Source organism: Sorex araneus, chromosome 9, assembly GCF_027595985.1.
Source record: "Sorex araneus isolate mSorAra2 chromosome 9, mSorAra2.pri, whole genome shotgun sequence".
In the NCBI taxonomy this organism is placed as follows: Eukaryota; Metazoa; Chordata; class Mammalia; order Eulipotyphla; family Soricidae; genus Sorex; species Sorex araneus.
Window position 1 is genome coordinate 34374708 of NC_073310.1, and position 11468 is coordinate 34386175.

General features: G+C 49.6%; 1 protein-coding gene across 1 annotated transcript; it reads left to right on the forward strand.

Moving 5' to 3' along the window:
• The first annotated feature begins 4216 nt into the window (after positions 1 to 4216).
• Positions 4217 to 7064, forward strand: ACTA1 (actin alpha 1, skeletal muscle). The gene is made up of 7 exons (XM_004619008.3): positions 4217 to 4390; positions 5158 to 5298; positions 5395 to 5719; positions 5844 to 6005; positions 6103 to 6294; positions 6410 to 6591; positions 6672 to 7064. Exons 2-7 carry the CDS (start codon positions 5170 to 5172, stop codon positions 6813 to 6815), a joined length of 1134 nt encoding a protein of 377 aa, XP_004619065.1. The 5' UTR covers positions 4217 to 4390; positions 5158 to 5169; the 3' UTR covers positions 6816 to 7064.
• Positions 7065 to 11468: the final 4404 nt, after the last annotated feature.

Below are 11468 nucleotides of genomic sequence, written 5' to 3' on the forward strand. Positions count from 1 at the left end.
AATTTTTACTAAAGTAAGGCAGGAGCAGCTTTTTTAACTGGGCGGCAGCTTTGGGGTGACTACCAAGGGTCCTGAAAGTACAGAGAAATGGGGGTGTGCATCTTGAGGTTGATAACTACAAAACATTAGTCTAGCCCCACCGACCTACTTTTTCTTGAACATTTCAATGATAATTTTATAGCGCCAGGAAAATGCTGTATTGCATTTTATTCTGGGCATTCTATTCAAAGTAAAATAGTTTCATATGTGAAACCCATTCATTGAATATCAAGTGTGTTTATGTTAAATAATCTTGTGTAGCTCTAAATTTTTTTTAAGTTACTATCACTGTATCACTGTCATTCCATTGTTCATTGATTTACTCAAGTGGGCACCAGTAATGTCTCTTACACTCAGCCCTGAGATTTTAGCAGTCTCTCCTTGTCTCCCAATGATTGGAGGTTCCTTCAGGGTCAAGGGAATGAGAACTATTGTTACTGTTTTTGGCATATCAAATATTCCATGGGTAGCTGCCAGGCTCTGCTGTGCGGGCGGGATACTCTCGGTAGCTTGCCTGGCTCTCTGAGAGGTATGTATATATCTGTTACTGTATTTTGGATATAAATATGCCATGGGGAGCTTGCCAGGCTCTCCCAAGTGGGCAATAGACTCTTGATAGCTTGCCAGGTTCTCCAAGAGGGAGAACTGGGCTTTTAGTTCCAGGAGCTTAGTTTTATAGTTTCTGGAGGTTGGCCGTTGATGAATCCCACAGCACCGGGGGCAGGTTCTGGGTGTGACCGCCTAGCTACTGGGAAATAGGGGATCTGGGTGGAAGAGGCCCAGTTCTGATCCGAGCAGCCTTGGAGATCTCGGCCCCAGGTCCCGTATACCTGGGTTCCTCTGCCGGCTCCCCCATGTGTGAGGCTTGTCCGAATGTGTGGAGAGTGGCCCTGAGCATGGCCGTGGCTGAGTTCTGGAGGTCTTCAACTGTTGAGGCTCTGCTCGGGGAGGGGGTCAGGGAAACGCAACCGGTCCCCTGCAAGGGGCCCTGATGAAGACAGCAGGTGTGGGGGCAAGAGACTGCATCGCTCTCTTCTGGGAGCTTTGTTTTATAGTCTCTGGAGGTTGGCCATTGATGGGATTACTCAGTTACCATTTTGACTATATATCTTAGAATATTTGTGCATATATTTTAGACTACTTGTTTTCCTGTGAGATGCCGTTAAACTTTCCTAGTAATGCAGTATTTTTCAACATTTTAAAAGAAATTGTTCGGGCCGGAGCAATAGTACAGTGGGTAAGGTACTGACCTGGGTTTGATCTCCAGCATCTCATATCCCCCAAACACTTCCAGGAATGATTCCTGAGTGCAGACTTAAGAGTAACCCCTGAGCATCACTAGGGTGTGGCCCAAAAAACAAAAGAAAAAAATTGTTGGGGAGCTAGAGCAATAATATAGCCTTGCACTTGGCCGACTCTGATATGATCCCTGGAATCCCATCCACGTGATCCCAGGTCACCAGGACTAATCCCTGAGTGCAGAGGCAGGAATAAGTCCTGAGCTCCCGTAGGTGTGGCCCCCAAACAAAACAAGAATTGTCACTCCCCTTAAAGAATATTTTTCTTTCTTTTTTTTTTTATCATTCCAGTGCTACCAGCATGAAAACAGTAGCATTCCAAGAAGCAGGGTGTAGTTTGGTCTTACTATAAAAACAGCAGGTTTAATCCCTGGCATCCCATATGGTCTTCCAAGTCTGCCAACATGATTCCTGAATGCAGAGCCAGGAGTAGCCCCTGAGCACCACTGGGTGTGGCCCAAAAAATAAAAAACATGTTAGTTTGGGGGTTTCTTTGCCCATTTTAATAATACTAAATAAATTTCTATACAAAAATCTCTGAGAAGTCCAAATACATTTAAAATTACATCAACTTTCATTGTTCAGTCTGTGATGACATTGATGTGTTTGGTTCCAGACTTCTTCCAGCAGTCTTGGGAGACCATGATGGGCCAAGCAAGTGTGGGCCTCCTGCAAGCAAATCATTTGCTCTCAAAGCAAAGCACTGAGCTACCTTTCCAGCCCCCGTAATTTTTTTTTTTTTTTTTTTTTTTTTTTTTTTTGCTTTTTGGGTCACACCTGGCGATGCACAGGGGTCACTCCTGGCTCTGCACTCAGGAATCACTCCTGGTGGTGCTCAGGGGACCATATGGGATGCTGGGAATCGAACCTGGGTTGGCCGCGTGCAAGGCAAATACTCTACCCGTTGTGCTATCATTCAAGCCCCTGTAAGCAAATTCTTGCATGTCCAGAGAATGGCAGCATATTTCTTCCTATTTTTAAGGCCAACTTTTCTAGCTCTTTCCCCTCCATTGTACCTTTTTTTTTTTTAATCCCTAGTGTATCTACTACCCACTGTGCAGCCTTCAGTCAGGCTTCTGACCCGGGTGCTTCTGGTGGGGAGAAAGACAAAGATCATTGGGGAGGGGTCTAAGGGTCACTTCTCAATGGCTGCTTCTTGCTCTTACCACACTGACATGGCAGCTCAGAGTTAAAAGTGAAGTATGGTTCTTGTCAATTACTGACTCATTCTCCAAAACAATTGAAAAGTCTAAATGTGAAACCATAGTAGCTTTTAGCCAGCTCTTTATATGCACTGCCCATTTAACCAAACTTTTTCACGCTGGCTTGGATCCTTTTTAGGAAGCGCTGCCTGTGGCATGGCTACAGAAGGAGGCTCGTGTGCGTTTATATCTCTCCTCAAGAGAATCCACACCTGTTCCAGTTGCTAGTTCCATTACCAAATGTGAATCGCGGTTATTTTGGGAGCACTTAAGAACATCAGAAAAAATGAATTATTCCATTCTGGCTGATACCCTGCCACTGATGTACCTCCTTAAGGCATGTCACTGAGTTCATCACAAAAGATTGTGTCTTCTTGTCCCTTGCACAAGGAGGTAAACTGTTCCTGTGGGAGGCTGGAGGACAGGGGCAGTAAGAAATTCCAAAGGTATATTAACCTCCACTGACCCCTGACTCCACCTCAACATAAGTCAGTCCAACTTCATCTAGAAAAATGTGAAAGGCACATCCCTCATAGATCAAAGGTATAAATAGAACTGCTTTAGCAAGCTGGGCTGGATGGTCACTGTCCAGGGTAGACTGGGAAGCAGCCTGGCCTTGGCAAGGCATCACTCTCTAAATATAAAGATGAGTTTGTTCGGTGTTCTCAGAAAAAAACAGCAACATATCGTGCGTCCAATTGTTTGTTTTTCTTTTGGAGGAAAAGGACAAGCTAGGTTTCACCCATGTGCCTCACCTGTGTCTACCTCCATGTCATGGGTTGTAACCCTTGTCACCCCAGTAAAGTGACTCTTGAGAGCCCAAAGAGGATGGGGTGGGGGTGGGGGTGGGATAATAGGGTGCTCAGCTCCGCCCACTCAACCGGGGCAAGTCAATCCGGGTCTGAAGAGAACAATACCCACACACCCACTCCCTTCAAGACCCCCGTGCCATTTGTCATTGGAGGCAACTCCCGGTGCCTCCGGTATGTGCTGGAGCTGCCAGAGCCGGGGCTGGGCCTGTCCCCAGGAGCCCCGCTCTGCCCTGCTGCTCCTCCCTGGCCAGTTGTCACCCCCCCTTCCCCGCCCACGACAGCTGCAAGCCCTCCGGCCAATGCCATCTCTCCGTGGTGGGGGTGGGAGCCGCCTTGGGTCAGGCTTCTGACCCCCCGGGTGCTTCTGGTGGGGAGAAAGACAAAGATCATTGGGGAGGGGTGGGGGGGGGACAGGGGTCTGAGTGTCACTTCTCAATGGTTGCTTTTCGCTCAGTCCCTTGAACCAATTTTCCTTTGCCCTGTTGGGTGTTGCGGTATGGGGGGCGTGGGGGTCTGCGTCAAGAGCCCCGAAGAAGGGGTAAAATGAGGGAATCCCAGTCCAGAGTCCCGGGAGCACAAAGGAGTAGGGGAAGGAGGCTTTGCTGACAGGTACAGCCCAGGGGCACGGGCGCCCCCAGCGCGCTAGGCCCAGACGCACCCCCTCCTCTCCCCCACCCCACACACCCCGCCCCCGCCCCGCCCCGCCCAGGTCAGGGTCGGAGACGCTCCTTATACGGCCCGGTCGCGCACCTAGGTCCCCCGCCAGCCGCTCCTTCTTTGGTCAGTGCTGGGGACCCGGGCGGGGACCCAGGGCAAGAACGGGTCGGGGGAGGGGGTCTAGTGCCCCACACCCAAATAAGGCTCGAGCAGGACAGCGACATTCCTGCGGGGTGGCGCTTCGGGGAGCGCCCGCGGGCTGTATAAAACCTGAGCCGGGAAGCCAGCGGCCACTCCCGCGGACAGCGCCCAGACAGGCCTCACTCCCCTCCCGGACGACTAGGGCTGAGCCCGAGACCAGCGAGTGTAGGCACCTGCCCAGGTAAAGCACCGTGGTGGGATTAGGGTGGGGAGGCAGGGCGTCAGAGCACCTCCCGAGGGATGTCTGAGAACTGGTACAGTCAAAATGACACTCCATCAACCTGGATCTGCGCCCTAAGCGCCTTGGTCCCCCGAACCAAGCCCGCTTTCAAGAAGACAGAAGACTCCTGGCGTGCGGAAACGCCTCCACCTTTATCCTCAGCCCTTTTGGGGCGCTTGACCTACCTGTAGCCTGCGCCCAGGTAGAGGAAAGGTTTGACTTTGATTGTCTCAAAGGCATTTTTTTTTCCCATTCTAAAGTCAAACCGCAGTGCAGTGTCTACTCCCTGGACTGTCGTGGAGAAAAGGTGCTGTGCTTTGTGTCTAGACAGTCACGGGGTCCGGAATTTGGCACTGTGCCCTGTATGGCCACAAAGCCCTTCCCAGGGCCTGGCCTTCCACGGGCACTAGTGTTGGAACAGGCAGCCCACGGAGGCCACCCAGGCTCATGGGGTGGCCATGGGGCAGAGGGTCTCAGCAGGCAGCTGTGAAGGCAGAGGGACTCAAGCCCCGAGAAGGCTCTGTGGAGAAATTTCCTGAGGGGTCTGAATGGCCCGTGTCACTGTCCCTGACACAGAGCAGAGGGAGGGACCTGGGAGGGGGCTGCTCCGCTAATCAGATGTGTTTCCTTGGGCGGCCCCCAAGTCCCGGGGATCGCAGGATGCAACGGTCTGGGCCTCGCCTCCCTGAGACCTCTGCGCTGACACGCGTGTCCTTCTGTCTTAGCAGAAACTAGACACCATGTGTGATGAAGACGAGACCACTGCCCTCGTGTGCGACAATGGTTCCGGCCTGGTGAAAGCCGGCTTTGCCGGGGATGATGCCCCCAGGGCCGTGTTCCCCTCCATTGTGGGACGTCCCCGCCATCAGGTCAGGCTGCCACTGTGGACAGGAAGGTGGGTGGGGTCCTGCACAGCCTGCTCGGACTGAGCGGTGATAATGCTGCATGCTGTGTCTACTCTGCAGGGTGTCATGGTGGGTATGGGGCAGAAAGACTCCTACGTGGGCGATGAGGCCCAGAGCAAGAGAGGCATCCTGACCCTGAAGTACCCCATCGAGCATGGCATCATCACCAACTGGGATGACATGGAGAAGATCTGGCACCATACCTTCTACAACGAGCTGCGTGTGGCTCCTGAGGAGCACCCCACCCTGCTCACCGAGGCCCCCCTCAATCCCAAGGCCAACCGCGAGAAGATGACCCAGATCATGTTTGAGACCTTCAATGTGCCCGCCATGTACGTGGCCATCCAGGCTGTGCTGTCCCTGTATGCCTCTGGCCGTACTACCGGTGAGTGTCCAGGAACCCCGGTTGCCCCAGCTTCATCTTTGATGGGGTGTGGAGACCCCATCTGCCTGCCCACCTGTTCACTCCTGCCTTGCTCCCAACCCCACTCTCCCTATGCCCTCTGCAGGTATCGTGCTGGACTCTGGTGATGGCGTCACCCACAATGTGCCCATCTATGAGGGCTACGCTCTGCCCCATGCCATCATGCGCCTGGACCTGGCAGGTCGTGACCTCACTGATTACCTAATGAAGATCCTCACTGAGCGTGGCTACTCTTTCGTGACCACAGGTGCACAGTTGCCCTGAGCTTCTCTTGTGGTGGGGGTAGTAGCTGCCGGCTTGGTACCTCAGGCTGAGGGCACCTCTCCCGCTCCTGTCCCCTACAGCTGAGCGTGAGATCGTGCGTGACATCAAGGAGAAGCTGTGCTACGTGGCCCTGGACTTTGAGAATGAGATGGCAACTGCTGCCTCCTCGTCCTCACTAGAGAAGAGCTATGAGTTGCCAGACGGACAGGTCATCACCATTGGCAACGAGCGTTTCCGCTGCCCGGAGACACTCTTCCAGCCTTCCTTCATTGGTGAGCCTCTGTCTTCATTATCCCTAAGATTCCCTGGCTGACTCTTCCTACCAGTCCCTCCTAATTACCTCCTGACCCATGGTATGCCCACTGACCCCCTCCTCCCTACCCCCAGGCATGGAGTCTGCAGGCATCCATGAGACCACTTACAACAGCATCATGAAGTGTGACATCGACATTAGGAAGGACCTGTATGCCAACAACGTCATGTCGGGGGGCACAACCATGTACCCTGGGATTGCTGATCGCATGCAGAAGGAGATCACAGCACTGGCCCCCAGCACTATGAAGATCAAGGTGGGCAGCGGCCCACACCCCACCCTCACAGGTGGACTCTGGGGTGTGGGCACGCTGACACCGACGCTCTTGTTTTACAGATCATCGCTCCACCTGAGCGCAAGTACTCCGTGTGGATTGGGGGCTCCATCCTGGCCTCTCTGTCCACCTTCCAGCAGATGTGGATCACCAAGCAGGAGTATGATGAAGCTGGCCCCTCTATCGTCCACCGCAAATGCTTCTAAATCCCCCCACTCCACCCACAGAGTGCCAATTCTCCTCAGGACGACATTTCTGCTCATGTTGCAGGTGACTGAACTTCAGTCACCACACAGCAACCTTCTAGTAATCTGGGTTGCTGTTGCCACAAACTGACACAATGTTTATAACGTGTACATACATTAACTTATTTACCTCATTTTGTTATTTTTAAAGTGAAGCCCTGTGGAAGGAAATGCAAAACTTGAAGCATTAAACTCAGCTATTCTGTTACACTGCAATGAGTGGTTGTGCTTTTTTGCTGGGGGTGGGGGTGCGGAGGGGAGATACAGCAGGAGGCCGGGAGGGCTGAGTGCACTCCTGGAAAGAGCGCGGCTCACCCTCTAGATCAGACCCAACCTCAAGCAGTGGCAGGCTCCCCGGCCCCCTGCTGGCCCTCCAGTGCCCACTCTGCTCCTCGCTGACTCTTTCTGCAGTGCTTCCTTCTGCAGACAGCATAGGCGGGCCGGGTGCTGCAGCTCCAGCTGGCTGGGATAGCGTGCGCTGGCCATGGTGCTGGGCCCAGCGCTAAACCTACTGGTAAACCTACTGTCTGCCTCACCTGCAGCTGCCTCCCTCCTGGAGCTACAGTAGAGCGCTAATGGATGGGGCTGCACTTTGCGTTTAACCAACAAGCGTTTTAAGTTGTAAGTAAATACAATCACTCTTTCTCCCAATTGGTCCTTTGTTACATGGTGGACGTTTATAGAGGCACCCCTTGCAGCCTGGAAGCACCCCTTTCAGGCTGGGGACGCTGGTGCCTGGTGAGGGGCAGAGAGGGAGAAGGACCAAGTGAGCAGGTAGGGTTTGGTGGGCACTGAGGGCAGGCCAGTGAGCAGGTGCTGAGATGGATTCTGGGAGGAGTAGCAAGGGAGAAGGATCATTCGCAGCCCCCTCCCCCAATGTTTTAAAGGCACATGTACAGTTTGACATCACAATATGGGGGGGTGCAAAAGGGGAAGACATACTCTCTTACTCCCTGCTGAATGGGGATCTACTCCCTGAAGTGGAACCAGGGTCTCTCACGTATTTAGCCTTCTGAACTACTCTCTTGACCAGTATCTGGTTTTAAAAGATATCTTGGATGCTGAGTGACAGTACAGTGGGTAAAGAGCTTGACTTGCACCTCACTGATAAGGACTCCAAACCCCAGCACTAAATAAGATCCCCTGAGTCCTGCCAGAAGTGATCCCTGAGCAGAGACCCAGGATGAAGCACCCAAAGGTGCTTTTTTCACATCAGATGGGTAATATGTCAAATATGTTATCCTTTCATGGAGAGAAACATTTGTGGAAAACTGGCTACAAAAATCCAGACATCAGAATTGATTATTCAGTAGTTTCAGATTTTAATAAACTATACCATGTCTACTGAAAACCATATCACACACTCATGGATAAAGGTTAAAATGCATTTAATTCTAGTCTTTTAGAGGAGTATAGAATTTACTGATATCAACAAACAATTTGCATGTATTACAAAGTCTTGATCATTCACGGAGCCAGTAACATTGAAAAATGACAGTTAATAAATAGCAGTACTCCTACATTTTAAAAAATGACAGAATTACTTGAGTTATCTAATTGTCATGATAAGCATTTTATTTATTTGGGTGTTTGGGGATACATCCAGTGGAACTCAGGGCTTACTCCTGGCTCTGCATTCCTGGTGGTTCTCAATGGACCACCTGGGTGCCAGCGATTGAACCTGGGTTGATCAAATGTATGGCAAATGCCCTACCTGCTATACTGTTGCTCTGACCCTGATAAGCGTTTTAAAACCAAGCACTTAAAACCCAAATTACTCAATCAAGATTAAAATAGGATATATAATGGGTGTGGTGCCACCAGAAGATCAACCTGTACCCACAGGGCGAGTACCTCAGTAGCCTGATGTTGCCTTCAGTCTTCCTGATACCTCCAAAGTGCTGCTGTGCCTATGGCCAGACCCTAAGAAATCAAATGGCCAACAGTTAGGCATTCGGAGTCATGCCCACCAACCACCTCCAGCTGAGCTATACAAGCTCATTGATCAGCCTTCTTTCAGAGAGCCATAAGTAAATCTCGAAAGAAATCAAAAGCAGCAGTTAATCTTGGGTGTGTGCAAGGCTGAACAGACCAGGGTAAATGGGAGGAGGGGTGGGTCAGCCTGCTGCCTGCCCAAGAGAGCCCCCAGCAGCAGCTTTCTTCTACAATCTAAAATCACCGCCTTGCCCCCAGCTGGACTCCACTGTCTCCGGATGGACCTCACTGAGTCTGCTGAAAATTTGGGCATGCAGATTTGATGAGTGAAATCTCCAGGCTTTCTCCGGGTCTGCATGAGCTACCTCCCCCCACCTCCCTGTATACTTATGGAAGCCTCAGCAGCCATGAGTGGTGGAAGTCAAAGCTGCCACACAGTTTAAAAAGCTACTCCAGCCTTACCTTCCCAATAAAAATACTGAGTGCCCTGAACAAATACGATAACCTCTTAGTGCCTGTATTATAAACCATAATGTGCAAAAGGAGTGAAAGAAAGAAGAAAAGTGTCTGCCATAGACGCAGGCTGGGGGAAGGTGTTGGGGGATGGTGGGAGGGAAGCATGGAACATTGGTAGTGGGAAATGTACACTGGTGGAGGGATGAGTATGACTGGAACCCAATCATGAACAGCTTTGTAATGGTCTATCTTACAGATAGCACTGTAGCACTCTCATCCCGCTGTTCATCGATTTGCTTGAGTGGACACCAGTAACGTCTCCATGTGAGACTTGTTGTTACTGTTTTTGGCATATCAAATATGCCACGGGTAGATTGCCAGGTTCTGCTGTGCGGGCAGGATACTCTCAGTGACTTGCCGAGTTCTCCGAGAGGGAGGAAGAATCGAACCCCGGTTGGCCTCATGCAAGGCAAACACCCTACTGGCTGTGCTATTGCTCTAGTCCCAATTCTTAGATAGAGCATTTTAATACTCAGACTCTGAGTTAACTAAGCAACCCAGTGCTCAGTGGGCCTGAAGGCCATATCGGGCCACGTTGGGAGGACAACTAGGTGTGCTGGATGCATGGCGATCACCTTCATCCCTGCCCTATCTCTCCAGTAGGCTTCTCCTTTGAAACAGGATGTTTTGGGGCAGAGATAGCTCAATGATGTAAGCACATGCTTTGCATGCATCGGGTTCCATCCCCAGTACTGATCAGTCCCTGGAAAACCAATGGAAGTGACCCCAAGCACAGAGCCAGGAATAGCCTCCAAATATCACCAGTGTGACCAAACAACAAGAAGGAAGGGGAGCTTGAAGGGGGGGAAACCAGGAATATTTCAATAAATGTTTCATTAAAACCAAATGATTAGGCAACCATATTCAAAGCATACACACACACACACACACACACACACACACCTAAAATTATCAAGAAATACAAATATTTCAGTTCATAAACCTGGAAGAAAAGGTGGAATTTCTGCTTGATTCCAGATTTTAAAGAGTTCCTAATTTCTGAGTTTCTGATAAGGATCAACACTAAGTTAGCATCACTGAACAAAACTAATATTCACAACAAATAAAGCATAGTCATCAAGAAACGTCAAGTATACTCACACACACACTTTTTGTAAGGTTATAAAATAAATTTTAAATCCTGTTAAATTACTACTGCTAACAAAAGATTTTTAAATTGTTAGAAACCAAAAATTCTATAGCCTCAAAAATGGCTTTAAATATCTTACAGATATTCAATAATTTTTCTAAAACATTAATAAAGTAGGGGGCTGGAGCGATAGCACAGAGGGTAGGGCATTTGCCTTGCACTCGGCCAACCCGGGTTCGAATCTCAGCATCCCATATGGTCCCCTGAGCACTGCCAGGGGTAGTTTCTGAGTGCAGAGCCAGGAGTAACCCCTGTGCATTGCCAGATGTGACCCAAAAAGCAAAAAAAAATTAATAAAGTAGGCTATATAAGGAAGTTTTAATGATCTGTTTTTCTTTGATCATTCAAATATTCAAGATAGTTTAGAACTAAAATGTTTCCAATATGATCTGGTGAAATGCTTTTCACTGGGCACCACCTTGACATTTGACATTACTCTTTTATTGAAAACATGCAAATGCAAAATCAAACCATGTGCTTTCAATAAAAATATGCCAAATCTAAATATAGTTTGGTAATATATGACCCGGGTTCAATCCCTTGCACCCCATATGGTTCCCTGAGCCCCATCAGGAGTGATCCTGAGAGCAGAGCCAGGAGTAATCCCTGAGCATAGCCAGGTATGGCCCTACCAATAAGCAGGCTTATATATATTATTGGTATGCAATCTTTCCTGTTCCATATTAATTTGTAATTAACACTCTAGTTTGTGATATATAGATATATCAGACCTGAAAGAGGGTCTTTGGTCTGGCATAAAAATGAGTCACTAAAACTAGATGTCAGACTAGATGTGCGGTTAGAGATACAATAAAAAGGTTAAGGTGCTTGCTTTCAAGTGACTGACCCAGTTTTGATAGAAAATACAGTATATGTTTCCCTGAATACCTCCAGGAGTGACTTCTTCCTTCCTTCCTTCCTTCCTTCCTTCCTTCCTTCCTTCCTTCCTTCCTTCCTTCCTTCCTTCCTTCCTTCCTTCCTTCCTTTCTTCCTTCCTTCCTTCCTTCCTTTCT

What these genes read in the sequence shown, in the direction of transcription:
- ACTA1 (XM_004619008.3), top strand. Translation starts at nt 5,170, where the DNA reads ATGTGTGATGAAGACGAGACCACTGCCCTCGTGTGCGACAATGGTTCC. An exon ending in CTTCCAGCCTTCCTTCATTG is followed by an intron (nt 6,295 to 6,409) that starts GTGAGCCTCTGT and finishes CCCTACCCCCAG; the next exon opens with GCATGGAGTCTGCAGGCATC. An exon ending in CCAGCACTATGAAGATCAAG is followed by an intron (nt 6,592 to 6,671) that starts GTGGGCAGCGGC and finishes CTTGTTTTACAG; the next exon opens with ATCATCGCTCCACCTGAGCG.